At 63.7% G+C, this 27,597-nt stretch overlaps 1 protein-coding gene, 3 long non-coding RNA genes and 1 other non-coding gene across 8 annotated transcripts in view; 3 read left to right on the plus strand and 2 right to left on the minus strand.

The window, feature by feature from the left end:
• Positions 1 to 2,056: 2,056 nt before the first annotated feature.
• On the minus strand, positions 2,057 to 7,806 carry LOC116148984 (uncharacterized). Its single transcript, XR_004132630.2, has 4 exons — positions 3,850 to 7,806; positions 3,312 to 3,400; positions 3,073 to 3,191; positions 2,057 to 2,227 (listed from the first exon to the last, which is right to left on the minus strand). It is a non-coding gene; the product is annotated as an uncharacterized LOC116148984 (long non-coding RNA).
• Positions 7,807 to 8,913: 1,107 nt separating this feature from the next.
• On the plus strand, positions 8,914 to 10,025 carry LOC135318706 (uncharacterized). Its single transcript, XR_010376989.1, has 3 exons — positions 8,914 to 9,428; positions 9,519 to 9,641; positions 9,872 to 10,025. It is a non-coding gene; the product is annotated as an uncharacterized LOC135318706 (long non-coding RNA).
• Positions 10,026 to 10,294: 269 nt separating this feature from the next.
• On the plus strand, positions 10,295 to 11,299 carry LOC116148982 (uncharacterized). The gene is made up of 3 exons (XR_010376988.1): positions 10,295 to 10,379; positions 10,916 to 11,078; positions 11,164 to 11,299. It is a non-coding gene; the product is annotated as an uncharacterized LOC116148982 (transcript).
• LOC135318705 (uncharacterized) lies at positions 11,088 to 18,488 on the minus strand. Of its 4 annotated transcripts, none has more exons than XR_010376984.1 (4): positions 18,091 to 18,468; positions 14,896 to 17,378; positions 11,706 to 12,708; positions 11,088 to 11,361 (listed from the first exon to the last, which is right to left on the minus strand). It is a non-coding gene; the product is annotated as an uncharacterized LOC135318705 (long non-coding RNA). The 4 variants fall into 4 exon arrangements; XR_010376987.1 differs by lacking the exon at positions 11,088 to 11,361 and adding an exon at positions 17,684 to 17,864 and having other exon boundaries at positions 12,332 to 12,708; positions 18,091 to 18,467; XR_010376985.1 differs by lacking the exon at positions 11,088 to 11,361 and adding an exon at positions 17,684 to 17,991 and having other exon boundaries at positions 12,332 to 12,708; positions 18,091 to 18,467.
• Positions 18,489 to 18,521: 33 nt separating this feature from the next.
• Positions 18,522 to 27,597, plus strand: part of EPPK1 (epiplakin 1) — an 11,749-nt gene continuing 2,673 nt past the window's right edge. The window contains exons 1-2 of the mRNA XM_064476741.1: positions 18,522 to 18,728; positions 20,762 to 27,594. Of these exons, the coding sequence (XP_064332811.1) occupies positions 20,815 to 27,594 (6,780 nt within the window). The 5' untranslated portion in view covers positions 18,522 to 18,728; positions 20,762 to 20,814. The remainder of the gene's footprint in view (positions 18,729 to 20,761; positions 27,595 to 27,597) is intronic.

Raw genomic sequence — 27,597 nt, forward strand, 5'->3', positions numbered from 1 at the left:
AGCGGGCTTGGTGGGTGGAGAAGGCAGGGAAAGTCACCCCTGCAGCCTGGCCAGTCTGCCCTCCCCTCCGCCTGTGCTGGAGGCCCCCCAGGCTCCCTGTGGCTGGCTTGTCAGCCAGAAGACCCCCAAACCAAGGTAGGCAGGCAGTCCCCAGAGCCTCACTTGATGGGGTGAGAACCCAGGACCAGCTGCAGCAGCCCTGCTTCTGCCCCAGGCCTGGGCCCCTTGATTTCAGGGGTGCGGGGGAGCCCCGAGGGAGGGCAGCACAAGGACGCCCTCCACGTCCTCTGCCCACCGTCCAGAGGGCCCAGGGAGGAGGGAAGAGGCCCACGCTGGGCGATGGTTAGGTGCTGGCCTGAGCAAACACTAGTTCCCGGACCTGAGCGCTTCCTGGGGTCACCGGGCAGGGGAGGCTGGTGAGATCGGGTGGTGCATTAACGTCCTGGGGCTGCTGGAACCAGTACCAGCAACTGGGCATCCCCCGACAGCCTCCAACAGGGACACCGCCCTTGGCGCCCCTAGTCCCGCAGCTGCCAGCCCTGTCCTCCGCCTCGGTTGTCGTGGGTTTTCCCCGTGCGTCTCTAATTCCTCGTAAGGATGCTGGTCCCCTTGGGTTAGGGCACTCCCTACTCCGTACTCAACTTAATAAACGACGTCTGCAACATTATTTCAAATAAGGTCACACTCTGAGGTCTGGGGGTTAGGACTTCAACACATTTGGGGGAGACACAATTCGGCCCATTGTCACCTGTGGGTGACCCTTCAGGCGGTGGGCCCAGTGGGCTCGTGGGCCAGATGGGTCATGACTCCCGTCCCAGAGTGGGTCTAATGACATCGGCGCCCCTGCCACTGGCCTGAGCCAAGGGTGAAAACCCCCTTCAATCCTTCAGCATTGCAGCTGCACCAGAAGTGGTGGCCTTGGACAGTGACCGGAGACTGTTGGGGGCTTAATCGGGCGTCTCCAAGAACACTTCTGGAACACCGCAGACAGAGCCCAGGGCCAGGAGACTCTCCTCTCCTTCCAGTACCTAAGCAGATCCAGGACTGTCCCCTCCGCCAGGGCTGGGGGCCCCTCATGCCCCTCCTGAGGACCAGCTCCTGGAGGCTCGGGACACGCAAGCTCGCGCGGGGTTGAGCAGGGCCCTCACACGGCAGGGTTGCTGCTCCGTGGCTCCTGCCTGCTGGCTCCATGCCACGCTCCCCTTCCCCTCCGCAGACCTGGGGGTCCTCCCGAACAAAGAGCACATTCAGGGCCCCTTTTGCGCTTTTCCAGTGCAAACGCAAACAACACAAACACGTCCTTCCTCCGGCTAGTGGGCTGAGTGGCGGCCCTACAGTGTCGTGCTCCATCCTAATCCCTGCTGCCTGCGGCCGTGGCCTCATTTGGGAGAAGCGTCTTTGCAGCGTAAATCGATTAAGGGTCTGGAGATGAGGCCATCCTGGATTATCTGGTGGGCATTAAATCCAAGGACAGGTGTCACTTAAGAAACCCACAGAGGTGAGCAGAGGAGAGGCCACGTGAAGACTGAAGATGGAGGCGGAGACAGAGGGACACGGCCACGACCCAGGGGCGCTGGGAGCCCCCTGAGCTGGAAGCGGCAGGAGGCACCTCCACCAGAGCCTCCTGGAGGACTCCCTGACTTTGGACTTCTGGCCCTCGGATCTGTGAGAGGACAGATTTTGGTCGTCTTAGGCTCCAGGTTTGTGGCCACGTGTTGTGACGGCCCCCGGAGTGAAAACGCCCTCTGTCCTTCATAAGAAGCGCAGCGGTCAGGCTGCTGGGCCTCGGCTCTCTTCTCAGGGACCACAGGTGGAGGTCTCTCCACAGCTTGCCGAGTCTCCTGGCCTTTCCACAACTGCCTGGTGTTTGGTGCTGTGGACAAACTGTGGTTCTCAATCAGCCCCCATTGATGTCTGAAGCATCTCAGATCTCCTGCCCTCACCAGCCAGGTGGCACTGAGTAACCCCAAATAAAGGCTTTGCTTAAACGCACAGGTGCACCTGCAGGGAAATCCCCAGAATCAGCTACGACCACAGCCAGATCACTTGTGATTTTGCTCAACACTGCCATGTGGGCCCTCATAGGGTTATTCCATTTCACACCCTGGGAGAGACACAGCTGGAAGGAGATTGCCTTTTGCCCCTTGGCCTTCCTCTTCTTCACTTTTGGTGTGTAGATGTGACAGCTGGAGCCCCGGCAGCCTTCTTCTGATCACGAGGATTGAAGCTGCAGCCAAGAATGACAGATGAGAAACACAGATGGAGCCTGGGTCACAGGTAACTTTGAGGAGCAGTGTGCCAGTCTCAGACGGCCCCCCATGGGCTCATTTCAGGGAGAGGATAAACTCCCTACTGTATATAAACCACTGTTCTATTAGTTAGTGGCCAGACCTAGGAGACATGATCTGGGTGAGTTTCTTTGGAGGCTGTCACCACTCCCTGGCCCACAGTCTTGGAATCCCCCATCCAGCCATTACTCAGCCCTCTGGGGCAAGGTCTCCCCTCTGCTCACCCAGCACTCCCACCTCCCTGACCTGAGGGAAGGCAGATCCTGGGAGCCCTCTGGACAAAGATGAGTCCTTCGCATGAAGCACGGTGGGGGAGGCGGGGCAGGGCCTCAGGGCAGTGATGGGAGCCGACTGAAACCACGGCCTCAGCTCGGTGGTGTTTTGATCTCGACCTCTGTGCCTGGGTCTCATTTCTTAATTAGCTTCCACTCAAAAGAAGGGGAGATGTAATTCCTCATCACTGGGAGCCCTGGTGCTTACCACGAGCCTAACCAGCAGATTTGTCCTGGGGCCTGGGAGCAGGTGGCCTCCCCCAAGGAGTGAGGGGCCCCACCGCCCTGCACCCTGTGTCTGCCCCAAGGCCACACTGCTCTGGAAGCAGCTGGGGGCCCTAAGCAAAAAGACAATTTGTTGGGAGGACAATGGGGGGGCCTACTGAATTGTAGGGGCTGGGGAAGGAGCCTGGGGAGGTGGAGACCAGAGGTGGCCCCAGAAGTGAGAGCCAGGGATGGCAGTGGACCCTCCGTGGTGGCCACAGTGCCACCAGCCATGTGCCTTTGCTCACCTGGGACCAGGTCCTCCAGGCCCAGGGTCCAGCAGAGAAGCTGACAGTCCAGGCCCAAACCACATGCAGAAGGTGACGTCCAGGCAGGGGAGACTGGAGCTGGTGGGCTCCCTCATCCACTGTGGGGGTGGGGGACAGTCAGGGGAAGGGGCTAGGCACCAAGCAGCGACACGTGAGCCACGCTCCAGACGAGCACCTGCCCTTGGGCCCCCAGTGGAAGCGGGTTCAGCTCACTTTACCCAAGGGTCTCCACGCCTGATTGGACACACTGATTCAGCCTGGCACCTTGGTGACGTCTGGGGATACGGTGGCAGAAGTGACAGAGCGTCTGCAGCGAGGGAGAAAGACTTCAAGCAAAGTGCTGTGAAACGAGGGCCGCTTCCTCCCCGAGAACCGCGTCTGGCTGTGGTGCGCGTGTCCCACGGGGAGGAAACCCTGCCCTGGGCTGGCTCCTGGGAACGGAGCCCAAGGCAGGGATCTGGGTGAAAGCGATTTGTCAGAAAAGGCAGTGGGGGTGGGGAAGAGGGGCCGGAGGGGCCTGTCCTGTGAATTCTGGGGCAACAGACCCATCCTGCAGGGAACTCAGGAGGCAGCGAGGCCACCCCCAGGGTCTCCATCAGGGGCTGGGGGCCGGAGGATGGCCCTTGCCCTGAGCAGTCACTGACGGAGGGCTGCCCAGGGGACTGCAGTTTACAGGCACTCTGGTCTGGTCTCACAGGCCGAGCAGGCTTGGGAGCCCAAGGGCCGAGCTCTGACAGCAGGTGCGAGGGTGCTCACCGTGCCCACGTGCGAGCGGAGGAGCCGGGGGTTTGGCGGAAACTTGGCTCATCTCCTTGCCTCCCGTGTTCAGTTCACCCCTTGCCCACTCACAACTGTGGCTGGTGTGATTTCTGAGAAAAAACCAGAACTCACAAGAGCAGGGTTAGAGGCGAGCCACAGCCCTGAGGCTGCATTTGACTGCAGCACCCTAACTGACCCTTATCTTCCCCTCCGTCCCGCATTCCCATCTGCTTACCACTGGCCTGGGGGCCTGCCGGGCGGGGGACCAGACCTCTGAGGCTCTGAGCCCCTGGCTGCCACCCGTGCCTGCTTGTGTGGGGGCTGTGCTTGCCACGGACGGGCCCAGAGCACCGGTCACCCTGAGGGCCCTCTAAGCTGCAGGTGCGCTCCTCAGCCCAGCCTCCCTGAGATGGTCCTCAGGCCCAGCTGCTCCCAACACAGTGGTAACTCCTTTCCTTGCCTGCTGGTCTGTGTGGAGCCCAAAAGACCAGGGGCGTCTGGTAGCTGTCAGCGTGGTGGAACCCCGACTGTCTGCAAGCAGACTCCCCCTGGAGCCAGGGCCTCTGGCCCTTCAGAGCCTGAAGTGAGGGTGGAAGACCCGACTCCCAGGAGGGCCGTGAGGAGAGCCCGGCCCCCAGACCCACGTGACCGAGCTGGAGGGGTGGAGAGTGGGTGTGCGTCGAGACCCACACCTGGCCGCAGAACAGCGCCCAGCCTCGGGGTGGGAGCGCTGAGCTCCCCTTGGCTGTGTGTCCCGGCGGTGGCTCCCCCACCTCCGGGCTGCCGGCTGCTGCGCTATGAAGGCGACTGTTGTGGTGTCTGCTTTGCCATGCACTGGGCTCCTTGGTTTGAAGTTATCTTACGGAGGGGACTCTGGGACCCAGGAGTGCATTCTTTTCCAGGCTTCGTGCAGTTTCCATTGTCTCGAGGCGAAGAACAGCGCACCTGTGTCTCACGCAGGCGGTCTACCCTCCCGCCCCGTCCCCATCTGACCCTCGGGACCCCGGGCACTGCCGCACACAGAGCACTGCACTGGTCCTCTACCACGAGGACGCCGTGGTGGTGGGACCGAGTGGCACTCTGCTTGATCCATCTGGACGCCCCCCTGTCCAGGGCTGGAGAGAGCCCAACAGAGGTGAGCAGGGAGGCGCTGCAGACACGAGGAATGGCAGGTGTGCGAATGCCACGCGGGAGTGGAGGGGTGGCGCTCAGGGCGCGTGGCAAAGAGAGGGACGCAGAAGGGCTGTCGGCCTCTAAGAGCCTGCTGAAGACTTAGGTCCTCACCCAGGGTGACAAGGAGCCCCACCGCCCAGTGGCTGAGGAGGGGCTGGGCAGCCGCAGCGTCAGCGGCCCATCTGTTGGACGTCAGACGTGCTCGGGGTGGACTCAGGGCTCCCTCTGGTGCTGCCTCGCACTCTGAAGCCACAGGAAGCTCTTAGATTCTGTAGCTTTAGGCATCTGACTGGTAGGACCTCGGCCACGAACACAGGTGTGCAGGTGTGACGGCGCTGGCCTTGGGCCCTAGGTTTGTGCCCTTGAGCCCCAGCCCCGACTCGAGACGCAGTCACCTCTTCCCAGGGGACCAGCCCTCGAGGTGATTGCCCAGCTCTCCTGGATCCCAGCCCCAGCAGGCCCAGGTCAGCTTCCCACGGTCGGCCCCCCAGTCCACCAGCACCTTTCCTCCCTTCCCTGGTAGGTGCGCGCCACTCCTGCCCTCCTCTGGAAACTGCCCCTGCTTCCGGCCAGGGCATCAGGGTACTGTCTGCATCCCCAGCTCCAGGGATGAGCAGGGTGACGGTTCACGGAGGTGCGGTGTGCCAGTCCCCTGGGGCTGCCGTAACAAGGGACCACAAACTGGGCAGCTTAAAACAACAGGAATGTGTTTGCTCTCAGTTCTGGAGGCCAGATGTCTGAATCGAGGTGTTGGTAGGGCCTCCCTCTCTGAACCCTTCCTGCCTCTTCCAGCTTCTGGCATTGGCTGCCAGCCCCTGGTGCTCCTCGGCCTGCAGACGCGTCACTCCAGTCTCTGCCACCGTCATCCCTGGGCATTTGCCCCTACACAGCGTGCTCACATGGCTCTCGGAGGGCTCCAGTTGTTGGCTTACAGCCCAGCCTACTGACCTCACCCTAGCTTGATCGCATCATCTGCAAAAGTCCAAATAAAGTCAGACTCACGGGTACTGGGGTTAGGATTTCAACATATCTTTTCTGTGGGCACAAGTCAACCCACAACAGCTGGTCAGCCAATGACAGTCAATGAAAGCCAATGTGACTTTTCCAGAACTTCTGGGAGAGAGGCAAGCGCGTCCCTCTTTCCTGCTCTGATGACGTGAGCCTAGGCTGACAGCTGTGCCACATGTGGCCTGAGGATGTAGCCAAATGGCAGAAAGTAATGCCGAGAGGAAGGAAAATAAGCCGTGTGAAGGTTTGATCCCTGGATGGAGCTGTTCCTGAAGGAGCACTGCCCCGGTCTTCTCATACCTGTGAGCTGCAAATCCCCTTTTCTGCCTAAACCACCTTCTCAAGTCTTCTGTCACCAGCAATCAGAACAAAGTCAGTGGATGAGAAACTGGTACAAGGAACAGGCTTTGCAAGGTGTGGCCTGAGTCCAAGTAGGGCGGGAGGCGTGGAGGCCTCTCCCCTCCCCCAGGAAACTGGTGAGAAGCTCGGCCAGGCAAGGAGCAGAGCGCTGTACCTCCCACCCCACCCTGCCCCGCCGCCCTGTGTTTGTTTCACGTAGTGAGAGGCTGGGTCAAGGGCGGGGGCAGGTGGGGAAAGTCAGACACAGCCCTCCAGGGGGTGACCAGCAGCAAGGCCCAAGGCCAGCAAAGAGATTCTGGGAGCCATTCAGTGCCCAGGCAACCCCCAAGCCACGTGCTGAGGTGGTCAGCTCTGCGGTGCTGCCCACGGGAGGGGCACTTCCCTACATGACAGCAGGTCAGAGGAATGCGCAGTGAGGCACAGGCCATGGGGCGGCAGGCATCATGGCTGCTTCTGTCCAAGGGGGATGTAATGTGTGCCCCCTTGGCAGAAGCCCCAGCCTGGCTCAGGTGGTCCTTTCTCTCCGGCTCAGCCTTGGCCACAGAGAGTACAGCCTGGGTGTGGCCACATACCCCTCTCCCTGCCTGTCCTGGACCACCACTCACTGAGGGGTAGGAGCTGGTGCAGGCAGGGCTGGGCTGTCCTTAGCCCAGGTCGGGTGGGACTAGGCCCCAGCTTGTGCAAAGGCCCAGGGGCAGCACAGAGAAGGGGCCCTGGGACAGACAGCACACACAGCTGTGGGCGCTAGCAAACCTCTGTCTGCCGTGTGAGTGAGCGGGAGTGTGGGTGGGGCCACCGGGCTCAGGGCCTGCCAGTCCACATTGCTCAGTTATGCTATGGGGGCCCCAGTGTGGACAGAGGGCCACACAGGGGGCCCAAGCTGCCAAAATGAGTGAGATTGTCCATGGGGCTGCTGGGCAGTGTTACTGTCCTCGTTGAGGAGGAGCTGGGCTCAGCCCAGGACCTGGGTCCCAGGTGCCTGATGAGAAAGGTTGGAGGTTTCCCCAAACCTGCTCCTAGGACCTCCCAGGCCTCTGGTCTCCCACTTCTCAGTCACAGGTCCTCGGCCAGTCCTGTGGCGCCTCGAACGGAAGTCTGACCCAGCCCTGTCCTGCCTTGGACAGAAGGATGCACGCATGGACCAGGTGTCAGGGGCTGGAGCACCTACTTGCCCCCTCCCCATGGGAGGCTTGGAGAAGAGTGAGGAGAAGGGGCCGGAGGGGGCCCTGTGAGGACACCCTGGCAGCTGGTGGGCAAGAGGGGGGGTCTGTGTGCTGGGTGGGGCAGGCCTGGGGGTGGGGGCTGAGACCGGAGCAGGAAGGGCAGGGTGGGCTGTGCTGGAGTGTGGGACAGTGAGCCCCTCCCAGCAGAGACGCCTGGTGCGCAGAAGCGTCCGCCAGCCTGCCCCGGCCTGTCCGCCCACCCCACCCAACACTTTCTGATGGAAAGTTCCCAGGGCAACAGCAGCACAAACCCCGTGGAAAAGACAAGTCTGGGCAGGTGAGTGGTCACAGGCTGGGGCAGGAGGGCCCCGGGCCTCCCAGGGTACTACCTGCAGACAGCTGAGGGCATCAGGCCAATCCCCCAGGCTCCCCCAAAAGGCTAGGATCCCCTCCCTTGCAGACCTGACCTCTGGCACCCCCTCCCCAGGCAGGGCCAGCTCCTGGGAGGGCCCGGGGCCCAGTATGGCGTGGACATGGGAAAGTCCCTGGCTTGCCTGCCGGACACAGCCTACTCCTTGGTAGAAGCCAGCGTCGGGTGAAGGAATGAGTAGGTGAGTGAAGGAATGAAGGAACCGGCCCACACACGTGCCTGCCTGACCACCCCACCACAAAGCACGTTAGGGAACCGTGAGCCAGCAGGAGTCCGGGAGCCCCGCTGTAGGGAGTCACCCCCTCGTCCAGCAGGCCTGTGAAAAGAGCTTCCAGGCTGGAGGCAGGGGTAGCTAAGTCCAGGCCGGGTGTGGCCAAGGTCTGTGTTTCCCAAAAGCAAGAGCCAGCCAGTGTGGGATGTGGGGAAGCCTTGGTGGGGGGTCCAGGCCCTGAGTGGGGGCTGGCTGGGGGAGGAGGGGTGGCCTGTGAAGGCCACGTGGAAGTTGGGGAAGATGCAGCCCAGGAGTCTCGGGGCCTGCCTGAGGCTGCAGAGGAGGAGACGGTGGAACCCAGGGATGGTTCTGCAGCCTCTGGCTCACTGATCCAGCCAGAGGGGCTCCCTGAAGAGTGTGCTCCATGCCCTATTTCCCCCGATCCCCCATCCCCGGCCCCACAGCAGTGCAGGGAGGCTGGACAGGGCCTGGGTGGGTAGTGAGAGGCCCCGGCCTCTGTCCGCTGTGCAGGGGACTTGGGGGGAGGGGGGAGGCTCCAGCACTGCAGCCCCTTCCCCAGCCCCTCCCCCACCCTCATGGCTGAGGCCGGGGACCCGTTTCCCAGGAAACAGGTGGCGGGTGGGAGACCAGGCTAAGAGAAGAGTGCTGGGCTGGCGGCTGGGCCGCTCGCTGGGCCTTGGGCTGTGGTTGGCCAAGCTGTGTGGAGAGGGAGGGCTGGGGCAGGCACACGTGGCAGAGGCGGCAGTGGCTGCCTCGACCATGCAGACTCTTAAGGGCAGGAGCCACTAGGAGTGACACTCGGCGGTAAGTCCACAGGGGACCCCAGCCCCAGCTCGTGTGCAGCAGTGTGTGAGGGGCCGGGTGAGTTGGGGCTCCACCACCCTGCCGTGAGTCCCCCTGTCCTGCCACAGCAGAACGCCCTCCGTATCCTGCCCTCCTGCAGGCTGCATGGTGCCCCAGCTGCCATGGGAAACCCGGTCTCGCGACTGGGCTGCCTGGGGGAGGGAAGGAGGCGCGCCGGGGCCAGCCCGAGGGCCCAAGTGGGCCCCTCCCTGCCGGCAGATCCCTGGGGCCAGCCCGCACCAGGGATCTCCTGGGCCCGCTGGCGACCCGTGCCGTGGAGGTGACAGAGGTGACAGAAGTGACAGAGACGGTGGTGACAGAGGCTGTGGAAGTGGGACCCGTCCAGCCAGGAAGTCAGCCAGCCCTGGTGAGGCAGGGCAGTCCCAGGGTGGGGTGAAGGTCAGGGCTCAGCACCCCACAGCCCCAGCCCCCCGACGGAAGTGCATCCCTGTTGTAGGCATCCCCAGGGCCCCTGGACACTACTCGCAGCTGGCTGGAAGGCATGGAGGAGCTTCAGGCCTCACAGGGACCCCTGGCCCCTGACGTCACGGTGGCTGTGGCCCAGCTGCGGGAGCAGAAGGTACAGGGTGTGCGGGGCAGGGCCGGGTGGGCCCCTGGCACCCGCGAGTCCTCCGTTGAGCCTTAGGCTGAGCCACTGGCACACAGGGAAGGCCTGCAGACCCTCTCCAGGGCAGCAGGTGGGGAAGGATTGCAGGCTCGGGGAAGGGAAGGCCCCCAGAAGGGGCAGTGCTGGGGGCTGGGCGAAGGGTGGCAGCACCCTTCGCCCAGCCCCATGCCCATGCCCGGTAGCTCCTCCGGCGCCTGCTGGAGGAGAGGGCGCTCCAGGTGGAGTTGAGGCTGCAGGAGGCGCAGAGCCCTGGACAGCTGCGGGCCCGGTGGGATGGCCTGGTGCAGCGGGCAGAGGCCAGGTGAGGCTGTAGGGGCTGGGCGGATGGTGCTGGTGCAGGAGCGCACCACTGACTGCCCTGTCTGCTTCCCAGGTGGGGGCTCCTGGAGCAGCTGGTCCCCGCGGCGCGGAGCTTCGAGGTGGCCCATAGCGCCCTCTTGGCTCTGCTGACCCCAGGCGAGCAGCTCCTGGCTGAGCTGTGGCAGGACCAGCTGGGGCCTGAGGGCTGCAAGGGGGCTGTGCAGCGCCTGCAGGTATGGCCCAGGGACCAGGGCGGGCCCGGGGGCTGGCACGGGGCTCAGTGGGCATGTGTTCACAGGGTGTGTGCGAGGGGGCTGCGGCCCGGACAGAAGGCCTGGAGAGGGCCCTGGAAGCTGGCCAAAGGCTGGCAGAGCTGCTCGCGGGTGAGTGGTGAGTGGAATGAGCAAGGCAGACAGCACTCGATCTCACGTTTGGGGACCCCCGGAAAAGCCCCTCCCCAGTCCCTCCACCCCTGCCTTGGGGCACAGTCATGCTGCCACCTCAGCCCCCAAGTGTGAGTCCCTCTTGGCGCCCACGTCTCTGACCACAGCCCCCACCCCCCGGCGCCGGCTGCAGAGGACGAAGCTCTGCTGGTGAGGGGACAGCTGCAGCGGCTCCGGGAGCGGGTGAGGCTGACCGGAGAAGGCGCTGCCCGCGCCCGGCAGAAGCTGCTGCAGGACCTGGGGACAGGGTCCTCTGAGCCCTCGCCCCTGACAAGCCCGGCAGCCCAGCTGGAACCAAAGGGGGCAGCCTCTGAACATCGAGGGCTCGAGAACCAAGAGCAAGTGTCTGGGCCTGCTTGGCCCTCCCCACCCCCAGGCTGCAGGAGGGGCTCCACCCTGCCCCGTCCTCTCTGACCATGGAGCAGGGGTGGCTGGGGTGGGTGTGGTGGGGGCTGCCTGAGACAATGCTGCTCTCCCCACAAGCTGAGTGCCTGGCTGGCACCCTGGACGGAGGCCCCTGGCCAGGCGGTAGTGGACACAGCGTCCATTCAGGAACCAAACCCCCCACCGGGTCCCGTGAAACCTACAGGGGTCACTGTAGAGAAAATGCGAGGCCTGGCCTCAGAGGTGGGCTCAGGGACCCCAGGTGTGTAGGCAGCCAGGGCTGGGTGGGGTGGGGGCAGGGTGCTGTGACCAAGCTGTGGTCTCAGGGTGCTCCTGTCTCTCCTCAGCTGTGTTCCGGAAAGAGGTGGAGCTTCTGGGAGGGTGCTGGTCAGAGGCTCAGAAGCAGGACACTAGGCTGAAGGCTATACGGGGTCCGGTGGAGCTGGCGGCCAGTGAGGAGGGGCTGCAACCTGAGGGCAGCTGGGCCCAAGCTTTGCAGGTGCCTCAGGAGACTGGGAGGATGGGGGACAGCTGGTCCTGGAGTCCTGTGGGAGGAGAAGGGTGACCACAGAGAAGGCTACCTGCAGGCGGTGCAGGTGCAGAGGAGCCCTGCTCCCTTGGGGGTGAAGATGGTGCGTCAGGGAGGTGGACAGCTGAGCGGCAGAGTTGACCAGAGGGGTTTCTGAGGCAATTTCCTGACTTGGCTCCCAGCCCCCAAGCAACCTCGAGTCCCCATGACGAGGCTGCCCTGCTCTCCAGGGGGTCAGGGCCAGAGGTCCAGGTACATCTGGCCAGCCAAGGACAGTACCTCTAGGGACAGCACTACCCAGCCTCTAAGCTGTGCTGGGTAGGGACACAGAGGACCAAGGGGTCTGGACACAGCTTCTACCTCCTCTGTCAAGGGGCGCTCCCAGCTAGGACCATAGTGCTGCTCATGATTCCTGCTTAGGAGTTACTGGGAAGAAAATACCTGTTTAGAGCAAAATATAAAGAAGTTTAGTTCTCAGGTAGAGATTGGGCATCTCTTCTGGTTTACTGCCACCTCCTGACCCAGCCTGGGAGCCAAGGCTCTGCCTTCCTCCCCTTCCTCCTCCTCCCATAACCTGGGAGAAGCTGGGGCTTGCACGGGGCAGGTTCAGGGTTTTCCTCCTGCCCTGAAGTCCAGCTCCCCTGCCAGGTTTAGCTCTCGGATTCGGGACTGCTATGCGTGCGGCTCCTGAAGGAGCCCCACAGGCAGGCCAGGCGGCTGTGGAGGCTGGAGGCGCTGGGGCGAGGCTCCGCAGGGCAGGGAGGGCTCCTGTTGAGGGCGAGGAGTGAGAATCTGCCCAGGCTCTCTGCTGCAGACTCCAGCGCGCCTTCTTCCTGTCCCTTCACATCAGCTTTCTCTGTCTGTCTGTGTCCTAATCTCTCCTTTCTGCAAGGACACTGATCAGAGCCCATCCTACTGTCATGCGCCTTGCCTTAACCAATTCTGTCTGCAGTGACTGTATTTCCAAATAAGGTCACCTTCTGAGGAGTTTGGGGGTTAGGACTTTAATACATGAATTCAGGGGGACACAATTCAACCCAGAATAGGGAGCCCCCTGCTGGCTCTTTAGGCGTTTCCTTCCCCCAGCCCTGAGTGCCCAGCACAATGGTGCCAGCTGAGCAGAGGCTGTGTTCCCCCACTGACCTGCCCTGAGGCCAGGTCATGGCAGAGCCTTCCTGCCGTGCTGGCTGGGCTAGTGTGTGCCACGCCTCCTTTGCTTCTGGAGGGACCAGCCTCAGGCACTAGTTGGAGGGGTTGGAGGGTTCAGGATGTGGCAGGCACCCAGGAGGAGGGCAGAGGCACTGGCCCTCTCGGAGGCAGGCAGTTGACATGGCTCCTCTGATGACAGGTTTTCCCGTGGGAGCTGTGGGGAGAGTGGACCCTGTCAGCATCTTTGCTGTGGAGGGAACCAGCCCTACCAGGAAGGGCCACCGGCAGGGGCACCTGCCACCTGGGCCTGCTGCTGGAGCCGCAGGGCTGCCGGGCTATGGCGTCCAGCTCCACAACAGAGAGGTCAGCCTGCCACCCTGCACCCTGCCCCCTGCCCACCCTACTCCTGCCCGGCCCTGCCCCTGCTCACTGCCGCCCACCTCTGCACTAGGCCGCGCGTCCTGGAGGGGACGGTGATGCTGGCTGCCCCACGCTTTGCGGAGGAGCTGCTTACGCTGCCCACCAGGCTGAGCCAGGCAGAGCCCCACGGGCCCAAGCCAGGGCCTGTGGCCAGGGGCTGTGGCCGGCACAGCCACCTTCTGGACCAGGCTGGGGTCGTCATGATGGCACTGCTCCCGGGGGTCCTCAGGCCCCCCTCCTTGCACCAGGACTCTGAGTGCCCCTCTGACCTGCAGGTGCTCTGGGGGAAGGAGGGCAGCCTGCAGGGGCTCTGGGTGCCCAGTGGCCACTCAGGCAGGGACACCAGTCTAGGGGCCGGGGGTGGCAGGTCAAGCAGTGGGCAGGATGGGGCATGGGGGGGGGCTCACCTCATCAGCCTCCCTACACCCCCCACCTACACCAACTCCCTGAGGCTCCTCTCTGCTCCCGCCCTGCTGTGCAGGTGGTGCAGGCCCGGGGCTGGGGGCTAGAGGAGTGGCCTGTGGCCCTGGGGGCTGCTGGGCTGAAGCCCTGGACCAGAGCTCCAGGGAAGGCCCTGACTCTGAGGGACCCTGGCCAGGGACAGCCTGAGGACCTCAGGAGCAGGACAGTCACCCGGGCGTCCCTGGGAGGGCTCCTGGAAGACCTGAGCTGGAGACCACCACAGGGAGTGGGAGCCACACGGAGAGGAGCCGGAGGGACGAGGACCAGTGGGCATGACGTGGGGAGGGGCAGCCACGCACAGCCCCCCACCTCGTGCAGGTGAGCGGTGGGCACACCCGGGCACAGAGAGAGATCCAGGCCCAGCCAGTCTCACACTGCCTTCTCACAGCGAGGAGCTGGCACGCACACGGGTTTCATGGCTCGGTGGCCATGCTGCCTGCAATGGCTTGGCCACAGGCAGCACCAGCCCGCCTCCCAGCAGAACATTGTGGACAGTGGCCAGTGGTCCGGTGAGCAGGGCAGGGGATGGATGCAGTTGCCCTGACCCATCTTGGGGGAATGTGGGCCCATACCAGAGCTCTTTACTCTGTTGGGGTCAGGGCTCCCCAGCGGCCAGCAGCAGCCACACAGTATGGCCAGTGTGGCGGATGTGGACAGGGACAAGGACACAGGTGGCCAAAGGACGGCTCAGGGTCCAGGAAGCCTCAGTAAGCAGGTGTGCACATGGGCTTGGGTGGGAGTGAGGGCAGAGCTGTGGTAACTGACCCCACACCCTCCACCCCAGAAGCCCGGACCCCCACCCCCTGTGCCTGCGCAGGTGTCTCGAGGTGCTCTCATGGTCCGTGTCGGAGGTGGCTGGGTGGCCCTGGATGAGTATCTGGTCAAGTATGACCCAGGCAGAGGTGAGGGCTGGGGGAGAGGAGAGTCTAAGTCCCCAGGGCCCCAACTGGGGGCAGAGGAGGAAAGGTCTTGGGCCCTGACCTTGGGGGACAAGGGGGTACCTGCTCGACCCTCTCCACCTGGGATCTCTGGGCAGCAAAAGGGAGGACCAACCAGAAGATCCATGAGCGATTCCTATCATGGGCTGTGGCCCCCAGCCTGCCAGCCCCTGCGGTTGTGCCTGAAAGGCTCTGGGCCTCCATCCTCTGCACCACCGGGAGCCCCCTATCCCGGAAGGTGGGTGCTCGGATGGGCATATGAGAGAGGGCCAAGGCTCTCCCGGGTGGACAGAAACCTCCTCTGAGCCCAGGTGGAGGGGCTGGACCCATGGGGTAAGGCCTGGTCATCTCTTCAGACAGACTGGAAGTGTGCTGGGATCAGAGACCCCATCTCTTCCACGCCCAAGGCTGAGTAGGGGCACAGTGTCACGGAAGGGACCCCTGAGGACTCCCTGGCTCTGCTGACTTGGGACTATGCAGCAGCCAGCCGGCTCCAGGGCAGAGGGCAGACCTGGCGGAGGGAGGGGAAGCGGGTCAGGGTCAGTGCCTGCTCTATGGCCTCCCTCGGGCAATAAAGTCACCTTTTGGAAAACGAAACCACCGCTGGCAGGTCCCCATTTCCCTTGCAAACTCCATTCAAAGGCCGTCAGGGCGGGCAGGACGCACCCGACCGCCTGCGTTCCTTCGCGGTGACTCTAGGGGAGGGGTCGAAAGGGGCAGGGGTAGAACTGAGAGGACCCTGCTCCTCCGCAGCAGCCACCTCCGGCCCTGGGGGTGATCGCAGACCCCCAGCCAGCCGAGGGGCGTGCGCCTGGGGCGCTGGCCAGGCCCGAGTGGGATTCCCGGTACCTGCCCGCCCCGCCCGGTTCCAGGGCACCCCTGCGGGTTCACAGCCCCACTTGCCGCCCACCGCCCCCAGATCAGGGCGTGGCCGCCGAGGGGAGGGGCAGCCGAGGGGAGGGGCCTGAGTGGGTTTAAACCAGGAGGCGCCGGGCGCAGGCGGAAGAGCGAAGCGAGGAACTGCGTTCGGAACGATGGGGGCTCAGTCCAGGCAGGTGGGACACCCAGGCCGCGGCCTTGAGGGGGCGGCCCCAGAGCAAATCTGAAACTCCTGCGCCGGCGCTCGGCCCGGGGCCTGCGGAGGCTGGGGTGGGGGCGCAAGGCGCCCGGAGGTGGCCGGGGGTTCTGGGCCCAGGCAGGCTGAGGCCCGGGCTGAGCGCGGCTGCTGCGGCTCGGCTCCCTGCCTACTAGCGCCGGTGAGCGAGGGTGCTGGCAGCCACCCCCAGGCTTGGGACACAGGTGGGAAAAGTGGCTCCCCGCAGGGGCGCGGGCGAGGTGGCTCACGGAGGTGGGGTCTCGCTTGCCCAGCGGTTTTCCGGCTGGACTGGTGCGCCGTCCTGGGTGGGGCCCTCCAGGTCCGACTTCTCCCTGCCTGCCCGCCCCCTGCCCTGCAGAGCGGGAAGGAGGAGGGGACATGTGCAGCAGCTGCGAGCCAGAGCACCTGGGGCGCAAGGCAATTAGGCTGACAAACTGAGAAAGTGGGTCCGCTCCTGGCCGCCTCGCGTCGGGCGACGGAGGCCGGCGCTCACCCGCCGAGGGAGTTGCCCGCTGAGGGGGGTGGGGCACAGGGACCAACTCCAGACCCTTGGGAGGTGGAGGTGGGAGGGGCTCTGCCCGCCAGGCCCCACCCTTCGTGGGTCGGCTTTCTCTCTTACCTGCCCATCACCCCAAGTTTCTCTCAGGTTACCAACCTTTGCCCGCAGAGCAGGCGGGCGGAATCTTTCTGATGCTGCCCCAAGGTGGAGCAAGGGCCATGGTCACTGCCTCCCTGTGTGGGCCTGAGGCAGCCTGGCCATCTGGCTCTGTTCTTATCTGGCTCAGGTGGACAACCAGACAACCCCCGCCCTGCTCCCAGCCCAGATGGAGTTGGGGGCCTGCCCTTTAGGGCAGATGGCACCCCCTCCCAAGGGATGCGGATCCACCCTCCTCAGGAATTGCCGCCCCACCCTTTGTCACCGGGGTCCACCTTAGGTGGGGCCACTCCCAGGAAGCCACAGGAGGGACCCGCCTTCCTTCTCAAATTTCCTTTATGGTCCTGGGAAATCTGTTCCGCCTCCCTCCCTCCCCAAGCCAGGAGGCCACCAGCCCCTTTGGCCACACAGCAGTGCCACTTCTGCTAGTGGCCACCTGCCTGGGACACCTATGTTTTGGCTTCTATGAGATTGGGCTTGCCTGGGTTCCCTACCCCCCCAGGTCCCAGACGCCCCTCACATGTCCTGGTCTGTCTCTCCGAAGCTTCAGACCCCTGTGTCCAGCTGCTTCTCCAGGGTCCCCACTTCAGACTCAAGGCACCTGCCCCCAGAACAGTTCCCGTGTCCTGCCTGGTCCAGGACCAGGCAGGCTCGTACCTGGTCCAAGGTCACCGCTGACCAAACCGGCGGTGTCCCAGCTGCATCCGGCTTGCTCCTGGGCACGGGCCTCTCCTAGCCCCTGCCCCTGCCCCCTGCCCCCTGCCCTCAGGCCCTCCCGCACCCAGCCCCTCCCTCCCACGAATCCCTTTTGTGTAGGGCCTGAGCCTCCTGCTCACTGAGCTTATGCCAACTGCTCCGGTTTTCCTGTCCAGGCGCAGCTGCTCCCCAGCACAGCACGGCACCTCTGGGCTCTGGGCAGGCTGCCCATGTCCAGCCAAGGGCCACCCATGTCCAGCCAACAGCCACCCACAGCTGTGCCCACTCGTCTGCTCCTGCAGCCCCTGTGGCCCAGAATCCATTGCCCACTTTGCTGGGTAGTGAAGGGCCTCTCTTCCCTCACACCTTGGTTCCCTGCCAGACGTCAGGTGACTGGCTCACTGCTGCAGCCACCCTGGTGGCAGCGCTGTTACCTGGTGCTCCTGCCGAGACCAAGGCAAGGCTCCCTCTGGCTCCCAAACCCTCTGAAAGCAACCCTGGCACAAAGGTAGCTTTACAAAGGAAGCACCGGTCTCCGGGGGAAGGCGGGCAGCTCAGCACACGTCCAGGCCCGTTTCCAGAAGGGCAGCCTGACACGGTCTTGGCAGGGGTAGTGCCTGCAGAAGGGAGGAGAGGAGGCAGATGGCAAAGGGACATGCTGGCCTGTGGTGCCATGTCACCCACTCCTGGGAGGAGATCAGGGCAGCCCTGCATCCACCACAGTCACGCTGTGTCCTGGAACCCTGCTCCCAGGCATCCCCTCCCCCGACTCTCCCTGGGAAACGTAGGAGAAAGGGAGCAGGATGGGCCCCAGCCCTTGCCACCACCGCCGCGGGTCTCGGGCGCACCGGGCACTTGTGGGCTTCTCTGTGATCCCCACCGTCACTCCTCTCACTCCCCCGCACCCGACACGTGTGCTCACCCTGGTGGGAGCAGCCCCTCATCCCTGAGGCTGCCTCTCAGGCCAGGGTGGCTGCACCTATCCATTTGCTGTCAGAACCAGGCAGGGAAGGGTCTGCGTGGGCCCCCTGGGCACAGCCCCCCTCCTCCTGTGGTCAGGTCAGCTCCCCTGCTGGGCAGGTCCCTCCTCTGGCCTCTTGGTCCTGGACTCAAGGAGCCAGAAGGCCCTGGTAGAGGCAGTGGCCTTCAGCTCAGTGGGACTGTTGCTGTGTCCCCCGGCAGAAGCAGTCTTCCTTGGGGCCTAGGACGTCCAACCCACTGACCCTGGAGCTGCAGAACAGGACAAGGAGCCTGGGCTCCGGTGGGTCACTGGGTGGGTGGGGAGGCATGCCTGCTCCCATCCCTGGTCCCTGGACCCGTGTAGCCTACCTGTGGGACAGAGCACTGGCACTTCCTGGAGTAGCATGTCCCGCGGCCAGGGGCCGCCTGTGAGCCTCCAGCAGCCTCCTGTAGCGCCTCAGCCTGCCCTGTGTGCACCGGAGCCTCTCCCCTGGCCACCACGAGGCCCCAGGGGTCCAGCTGGTCACTCAAAGCCTTTTGGGATCTTTTCCAAAGCCTGGGTCTTCACAACTCTGCTCTTTCCCCATCCGATGCCCTCGTCCCCATCCTCTCAAAGGCCTAATGTCTTGCCCTGAGGGCACCTGCCCTGTGAGGCCTGCTCACCTCAGCAAAGCTGAATAATTGTGGTGCTTCCTGGAGTCCAGCTGGTGGTGGTGGTGGCGGTGGCGGTGGCGGTGGCGGTGGCGGCAGCGGCGGCGGCCCCTCCAAAGCCCCGCCTCCGTGTCTGCCCGGTCCTGGCACTAACTCTGAGCCAGGGATCAGCTGCAGGAGGCTTGGGCCCAGCCTCTGGACAGGGAAGGGAGGGAGCAGGGTTTTGCCAGGGGTCTCAGCAGGCAGCCCCAGGGCTGTGAGTGCCCTAAGTGCAGCCCAGGAAGCGGGACTTTGGGCGAGGCAGCTCACGCCGAGGGAGCAACAGTGAGGGCTGTGTGCTGAGTGTCCCCCGTGAGGTGAGGCTGAGTCCTGCCATCCTGAATGGGGTCTGGGCAGCATCTTAAAGTGTTCATCCTGCCAAGCCTGTGTGCCCTTGGCCCTGGCTTCATGCTGACAGCAGGGGCCGCTGCCCCCTGCACAGCCCCAGCCACTGAGGTCTCCCCAGGGAGGTCTCAGCTCCCTGCCCTGTATTCACTGCTGACCCACTGCTCCAGAGGCTGGGGGTCAGCGGGGAGGACTGGCCCGTGCACTGTGAGGCCACAGCCACAGATGCAAGATGGGCTGGAAAATGAGCACCTATCGTGTGGCCAGCCATGGGAAGAAAGGGGCCTTGGGAGGGGTTAGGGTTCAGGCTCTGCAGAGTGGGCAGGGGTAGCTGCCCATAGCTTGTGGCTGTGGGGGTGCCATGTAGCTTGAGGCTCCCTGTGAGACTGCTGGGCACCGGTGTCCAGGAGACAGCTGGACATGTGGCTCCGCACCTCCAGGACAGGCTGCAGTCAGCATTGCTCTCTGATTTAATGGGGAAACGGAGACGGAGCAGAACCCTCTCACCAGGGAGAAGGGTCCCCATGCCCCATGACCCGGAGGTTGGGGCAGTCAAATCCAAAATGCATTTGTTGAGTTTGGCAGCTGGAGTCTGAGGTTAACGCAGCAAGAGCTTTGGAGTGGGGGCGAGGGCAAGCGGGGCCTGAGCCCTCTCCCCCGACCCCACACAGGGTGTGGGAGTCCCAGGAGTGGCTCTGGGGAGCCTGTTGGGAGGCGAGGACAGGTGTGGACAGGCGCCCGAGCCGACTCCTGTGCCAGCAGGGGATGAGGTGTAGACTGGGACCAGGGGCTGCGGGTGTGGTTCTGTGGAAACAAGGTGTGGACTGATTCCCGGGGCTGGGGCGGGAACAGTTACCACAGCCTGGGCAGCTTCGAACAACAGAAACTTAATTTTCCCACAGTTGAGAGGCCAGAATCTGAAATCAATGCTTCTGGCATTTGATGGCGATGCTGGATTCCATGGCTCCAGTCCACTTCTGCCAGCTGGGTACTCTCCCAGCCTCTGTCTTCCTCTGAGGAGACAGTCACATTGGAACAAGGCCCTCCCTACTCTAGTGTGACCTCACCTTAACTTAGTTGTATCGCAAAGACCCTGTTTCCAAATAAGATCACAGTCATAGGTACTGGACGTTAGGACTCCGACGTGTCTTTTGGGAGACGTGATCTAACCCAGCATAGAAGGGATCAGGCCAGAAGGTAGCGGAGGCTGACATGCAGTTGCAGTAGGGGGCCGGAGGGTAGGCTCCTGTCAGCGCTGCTCAGAGATTCAGGGCACACAGCTGTCTGCCCAGCCCTTAGCTCCTGGCAGGACCCGCACATAGGCACTGAGTCTGGTCACCCAGGGCCCCAAGGCCCAATGTGGGCACAGAGAGGCTATCGCCTAGTGGGCACGGGGCCAGGGTGGGTAGAGGGGGACACAAGGCCAGGCTGAGGTGGGAGACCTTAAGGGATCAGAGGGCAGGGATCTGGCTGAAGCCCAGTGGGGATCTGGGAGGGAGCAGAGGCCGGAACAGTGGTGGGTCCAAGTGGAGGACCCTGGGAACAGGAGGGAGAGCACCAAGGTGGTGCTGGTGTCCGCGAATCCTTGGAGGCCACTCAAGGGGTGGCGGGGCCTTTGGGGAGCCAGGACGAGGGCCAGTGGTTGGGAGATGTGGGCGCTGAGGCCCAAGTTGTTGGAGGGAGCCACAGCCCAGGGGGCCAGGGCTGAGCCCCTGCACCAGGACCCTGGGGGGAGGAGGCAAGGGTGTGGGACTGAGGTGGAGGCCAGAGGAAGGCCTACAGGTGAAAACAGAGGCTGTGCTTCCCCAGAGGCTACCCTGTGCTTACAGGGTCCCTCCTGGGACCTGCAGGGCAAAGGGAGGGACCGAACTGGATGCCAAGCCTCCTGATCCAGGAGGGCCCAGGCGGCGGGTCCGGGGCCTGGAGTTGACCCCCAGCCTAGGCCTTCCCTCCCACCCGCCCTACCATCACAGGAACCCTAACAGCACCTTCCTGTCCCCTGCAGGGAGCGCACAGTGGACCTCGATTGAGTGAGTTCTGCATGACTTATCAGGCACCATGAACAGCCACGCCTCTCCTCCTCTTGACGTCTTGGTCACCAGTAACACTGAGCCAGCCATTGTCCCCAAGACCACAAAGGCCACACTGGGAGCTGGCATCCACTCTGGGCCTCAGACCAAGGCAGTCATGTCTGCCCAGGCCCAGAGCATCGCTGGGGTGTATGTGGAGGCCTCGGGCCAGGTCCATAGTCTCTACGCTGCCATGAAGCAGGGGGTCCTGCCCTTTGGGCTCGGGCTGGCTCTGCTGGAGGCCCAGGCGGCCACTGGGGGCCTGGTGGGCCCCGCCCAGGGCCGGCCGCTGCCTGTGTCTGAGGCCCTGCAGCAGGGCTTAGTGGGCCTGGAGCTGAAGGAGAGGCTGCTGGCCGCTGAGCGTGCGGTCACTGGCTACCCTGACCCCTATGGGGGTGGGAGGCTGGCCCTTTTCCAGGCCATTGGGAAGGAGGTGGTGGACAGGGCACTGGGGTGGAACTGGCTGGAGGCCCAGCTGGCCACTGGGGGTCTGGTGGATCCCACCCAGGGTGTGCGTGTGGCCCCTGAGTTGGCCTGCCAGCAGGGCCTCCTGGACCAGGAGGCGTGGCACGTCCTGTCAGAGTCTGGGCCCGACTCGGGTGCCCCAGGCTTCCTGGACCCCAACACGCTAGAGCAGCTGCCGTACCGCGAGCTGCTGGGGAGGTGTGTGCGGGCCCCCAGCACGGGGCTGGCCCTGCTGCCCCTCAAGACCACTTTCCGCACCCTAAGTGGAGCGGTGAGCTTGGCCGAGCTGCTGGAGGTGGGGGTCCTGGATGAGGGGACAGCCCGAGGCCTGCGGGAGGGCAGGCTGGCAGTGCCGGATGTGAGCACCCGCGCTGAGGTGCAGCGCTACCTGCAGGGCACAGGTGGTGTGGCAGGGGTGGTCCTGCTGCCTGCAGGCCTCAAGAAGAGCTTCTTCCAGGCTGTTGCCGAGCACCTGCTCCCCATGGGCGCCACATTCCCGCTGCTGGAGGCTCAGGCTGCCACCGGCACGCTGGTGGACCCAGCTACTGGCCGGCACCTATGGGTGGATGAGGCAGTCAGGGCAGGCCTGGTGGGCCCAGAGCTCCACAGGCAGCTCCTGGCGGCAGAGCAGGCAGTGACAGGGTACCATGACCCCTTCACTGGCACCCGCATCCCCCTCTTCCAGGCCATGAAGAAGGAGCTGGTGGACAGGCCTCTGGCGCTGAGGCTCCTGGATGCCCAGTTGGCCACAGGTGGGCTTGTGTGTCCTGCCCGCAGGCTCCGGCTGCCCTTGGAGGCTGCCCTGCGCTTTGGTTGCCTGGACAAAAAGACGCAGCAGTGTCTCCTGCTGGCCACTGGCTTTTCAGACCCTGGCACACAGGAAGGCCTCAGCTACGGGCAGCTGCTTGCCCGCTGTGTCACCGACCCAGAGACGGGGCTGGCCTTCCTGCCCGTCTTAGTGGGGAGCTTTGGAGAGGAGCCGCAGGGACCCCAGTTCATTGAGCACAGCACCCGGCAGGCCCTGAGTGCTGCTGTGGCCACCATCTCCGTGGGCAAATTCCAGGGCCGGCCTGTGTCGCTCTGGGAGCTGCTCTTCTCTGAGGCAGTCCCCGTGGAACAGAGGGTGGCGCTGAGCCAGCAGCACAGGGATGGGACCCTCTCGGTGGAGGAGCTGGGAGCTGTGCTGAGGGCCACCCTCGAGCAGGCTGCAGCCACCTCCAGGAACACTTTTGCTGGGCTGAGGGTCCCCGTGACTCCAGGAGAGCTGCTGACAGCGGAGATCATCAACCAAGACACGTACGAGCAGCTGGAACGAGGACAGACCACAGCACAGGACGTGGGCAGCCTGGACTCCGTGCAGAGGTACTTGCAAGGCACTGGCTGTGTGGCCGGCCTGCTGCTGCCTGGATCCCAGGAGCAGCTCAGTGTCCATGAGGCTTGTAGGAGGGGACTCCTCAGACCCGGCACAGCCCTTATCCTCCTAGAGGCACAGGCAGCCACGGGCTTCATTATCGATCCCAAAGAAAACAAGAAGTATTCAGTGGAAGAGGCGCTGAGGGCTGGTGTCATCGGGCCCAGTGTGTATGCAAAGCTGCTGTCAGCCGAGCGCGCTGTCACCGGCTACAGTGACCCCTACACGGGGGAGCGGATCTCCCTGTTCCAGGCCATGAAGAAGGGCCTGATTGTCAGGGAGCATGGCATCCGCCTGCTGGAGGCCCAGATCGCCACGGGCGGCATCATCGACCCGGTGCACAGCCACCGTGTGCCAGTGGATGTGGCCTTCCAGCGCGGCTACTTTGACCAGACGCTGAAGTTGATTTTGGCAGACCCTAGCGACGACACCAAGGGCTTCTTCGACCCCAACACGCATGAGAACCTCACCTACATGCAGCTGCTGGAGCGCTGCGTGCGCGACCCCAACACAGGGCTCCACCTGCTGCCACTCACGCGCACGCGGCCTCAGCTGGTGGATGGCACCACCAGGCAAGCCCTCCAGAGCCTGCTGCTGTCAGTGAGGCACGGGCGGTTCCGGGGACAGAGGGTTTCCGCCTGGGAGCTGATCAACTCGGAATGTTTCAGTGAGGATAGGAGGCGGAGGCTCCTGAAGGACTACCGGCTGCACAAGGTCTCACTGGAGCAAGTCTCAAAGCTGCTGGAGAGAGAAATGGAGAGGTGGGCAGATATCATGCTGCCCACGCTGCGGGGCCAGGTTACTGCCTACCAGCTCCTGGAGGCCCACATCATTGACCAGGAGCTCCTGGACCAGGTGCTGTCGGGGGCAGTGAGCCCTGAGGCTCTGCTTTGCATGGACAGTGTCCGCAGGTATCTGCGTGGCTCGGGGGCCGTGGGTGGTGTGATGCTGCAGCCCTCCAACCAGCGTCTCAGCCTCTACCAGGCCATGAAGCAGAAGCTGCTGGGGCCAGGGGTGGCCCTGGCCCTGCTGGAGGCCCAGGCAGCCACTGGGGCTATTACTGACCCCTGCAGTCTGGAGACTATGTCTGTGGGCGAGGCCGTGCGCAGGGAGCTGGTGGGGCCAGAGCTCTACAGCAGGCTGAGACAGGCCGAGGACACTGTCACCGGCCTTAGAGATCCCTTCTCTGGGGAACGAGTGTCCCTTTTCCAGGCCATGAAGAAGGGTCTTGTCTCTGTGGAGCAGGCTGTCCGCCTCCTGGAGGCCCAAGTGGCCACGGGAGGGGTCATTGACCCCAGAGACCACCACCACCTCCCAATGCCCGTGGCCACACAGCGTGGCTGTATTGACCAGGACATGGAGGTGGCTTTGTCTAGCTCTGAGACCTTCCCCACGCTGGATGGCCGGGGACACACCAGCTACGCCCAGCTTCTGGAGCAGTGTGTAAGGGACGAGGCGTCCGGCCTGTACCTCCTGCCCCTGCCGGAAGATGCTCCTGCGATCCCCACGGACAAGCAAGTACAGGAGACCCTAAAGTCCACTCAGGGGACTGAGGACGGCATGTCCCTCTGGGAGCTGCTGGGCTCCTGCCACTTCACTGAGGAGCAGCGGAGGGGCCTCCTAGAGGACTTCAGGGTGGGGAGGACCACGGCGCAGCAGTTGCGGGCAGCCGTGCAGAGGTGGGTGCAGGAGGCGGAGCTCCTGGAGCGGGCCCGCATCACCCTGCCTGGCCCGCGGGGCAGGGTGCCCGCCGTCTGGCTGCTGCACGCCGGTGTCATCACCCGGGAGACCCTGGAGGCGCTGGTCCAGGGTGCGTGGTCGCCTCCTGAGGTCGCTGAGCAGCCCGCTGTGCGGGCCTGCTTGTGGGGCACAGGCTGCGTGGCTGGGGTGCTGCTGCCGCGCTCGGGCGCCAAAGTGAGCATTGCCCAGGCCATGGAGGACAGCCTCCTGCCCGCTGGCCTGGGTCAGAGACTGCTGGAGGCCCAGGTGGCATCTGGCTCTCTCATTGACCCTCTGACCAGCCAGAGACTGTCGGTGGAAGATGCAATCAAGGCCGGCCTTGTGCCTGGGACGTTGAGTGAGCAGCTCCAGCAGGTGGAGAGGGCAGTGGCCGGGTACACGGACCCCTGCTCGGGGGGCTCCCTCTCCCTGTGGCAGGCTGTGGAGAAAGGGCTCATGCCCCAGAGCGAGGGCTTCCCCCTCCTGCAGGCACAGCTGGCCACAGGGGGTGCAGTGGACCCCGTCCACGGGGTGCACCTGCCCGAGGCGGCAGCCTGCAGACTTGGCCTCCTGGACGAGCAGACGAGCAGGGTGCTGACCTCACCAGATGAGGACAACAAGTTCTTCTTTGACCCCAGCACGCGGGACAAGGTGACATACGGGCAACTCAAGGAGCGCTGTGTTCCAGATGCTGACACCGGCCTGTGGCTGCTGCCGCTCCCTGAGGACACGGCACTAGAGTGGGACGAGCACACGGCAGTGGCCCTGAGGGCCATGAAGGTGCCTGTCAGCACAGGGAGGTTCAGAGGCCTCAGCATGTCCCTCTGGGACCTGCTGCACTCAGAGTATGTCAGTGTCCACAGGCGGCGGGAGCTGGCAGCACTCTGCCAGTCTGGGAGGGCCACAGCACTGCGGCAGGTGGTCAGCGCAGTCACCGCCCTGGTGGAGGCCTCAGAGCGGCAGCCCTCGCAGGCCGCCTTCAGAGGGCTCCGGAAACAGGTGTCGGCCAGGGACCTGTTCAGGTCCCAGCTGATTGACAAAAAGACATTGCATGACCTGAATGAGGGGAGGAAGACGGTGCAGGAGGTGACGGAGATGGACAGCGTGAAGCGCTTCTTGGAAGGAGGCAACTTCATAGCCGGGGTCCTTCTCCAGGACACAAAGGAGAGGATGAGCATCTCAGAGGCCCTGAGGAGACACGTTCTGCGGCCCGGCACGGCACTGGTGCTGCTGGAGGCACAGGCGGCCACTGGCTTCCTCATCGACCCCTTGGAGAACCGGAAGCTGACTGTGCAGGAGGCATTCGAGGCTGGGATGTTCGGCAAGGAAACCTACCAGAAGCTGCTGTCGGCCGAGCGCGCCGTCACCGGCTACACCGACCCCTACACCGGGGAGCAGATCTCCCTGTTCCAGGCCATGAAGAAGGGCCTGATCGTCAGGGAGCACGGCATCCGCCTGCTGGAGGCCCAGATCGCCACGGGCGGCGTCATCGACCCGGTGCACAGCCACCGCGTGCCTATGGACGTGGCCTTCCAGCGCGGCTACTTCGACGAGGAGATGAGCCGCGTCCTGGAGGACCCCAGCGATGACACCAGGGGCTTCTTCGACCCCAACACGCACGAGAACCTCACCTACATGCAGCTGCTGGAGCGCTGCGTGCGCGACCCCGACACGGGGCTCTACCTGCTGCAAGTTGTAAAGAAAGGAGAGGCATACGTGTATATCGATGAAGCCACGAAGCAAGTTCTGCAATCCAAAACAACCACAATGCGTGTGGGGCGGTTTGCCAATCAGATGGTCTCCTTCTGGGACCTGCTGACCTCTCAGTACTTCACTGAGGACAGGAAGAGAGAGCTTGTCCAAGCATACAGAGCCCGGAACGTGAGCCTGGAGCAGTTGCTGGAGATCATCGTCACGACGGTCAAAGAAACAGAAAAGCAAAACCAGGTGATCAAGGTGGCAGCCATTGGTGGGGAGGTGACAGCTGCAGAGTTATTCAACTCAGGAATCATCGATAAAAAGACCCTGGATACGCTGCACCCAGGGGACAGTGGGGGGCAGGCCCTCCGCAACCTGGAGCCTGTAAAGGCCTACCTGGATGGCAGGGGCTGCATTGCCGGTGTGACCACACCATCCACCCAGGAGGTCCTGAGCATGTACGAGGCCGGCAGGAAAGGACTCGTGCCAGCAGCGTTCGTGGCTCACCTACTAGAGGCACAGGCGGCCACAGGGTTCATGCTGGACCCCTACAGCCACCAGAGGCTCTCTGTGGATGAGGCTGTGGCTGCTGGCCTGGTGGGCGAAGACCTGCAGGAAAGGCTCCTGATCGCCGAGAAGGCCGCCAGAGGATATGTGGACCCAGTGACAGGACACACGATCTCCCTGTTCCAGGCCATGAGGAGAAAGCTGGTGGCACAGGAGTGGGCGCTCAGGCTGCTGGAGGTGCAGGTGGCCACGGGGGGCGTCGTGGACCCGCTGCACCACCACCGGCTTCCGCTGGACGCCGCCTACAGACGAGGCTGTCTACACCCAGACACCTACCCGCTCGTTGCAGATCCAAAGGGCATGAATAAAAGATATGTAGACCCCAACACACAGGAGAAGGTGACGTACCAGGAGCTGCAGGAGAGGAGCCAGCAGGAAGAGGCAACGGGCTGGGCCCTGTTCCCTGTACTTCTTACTGGACAGCACTGCACATATATTGACGACGCCACCATCAGAGCTCTCCAGGCCCAGCAAGTGGAGGTCACTGTGGGGAGGTTTAAGGGCCAGAGACCATCGGTCTGGGAATTGCTGAATTCAGAATATGTGACAGAAGAGAAGAAGCGTGAGTTAGTTGTAAAATACAAAAGAGACACAGCACATGCACTAGAAGCGGTAGTGACTGTTATCTTCGAAATAATTCATGAGACGGAAAAGAATAGAAAACAGCTCTGGTTCAGAGGGATCAGGAGACAAATCACTGCTGCCGAGCTCTGCGCTGCAGGTGTCCTCAGTGAGGCGACGCTGGGGGCCTTAGAGGAAGGGAGGACCACTGCAGACGATGTGACACAGGACGAAGGAGTCAGGCGCTACCTGGAGGGGACCAGCTGCATAGCCGGCGTGCTGGTGCCCGCCAGGGACGAGCCCGGGCGCCAGGAGAAGATGAGCATCTACCAGGCCATGTGGAAGGGCGTC

This window comes from Camelus dromedarius, chromosome 20 (genome assembly GCF_036321535.1).
Source record: "Camelus dromedarius isolate mCamDro1 chromosome 20, mCamDro1.pat, whole genome shotgun sequence".
Taxonomy (NCBI): Eukaryota; Metazoa; Chordata; class Mammalia; order Artiodactyla; family Camelidae; genus Camelus; species Camelus dromedarius.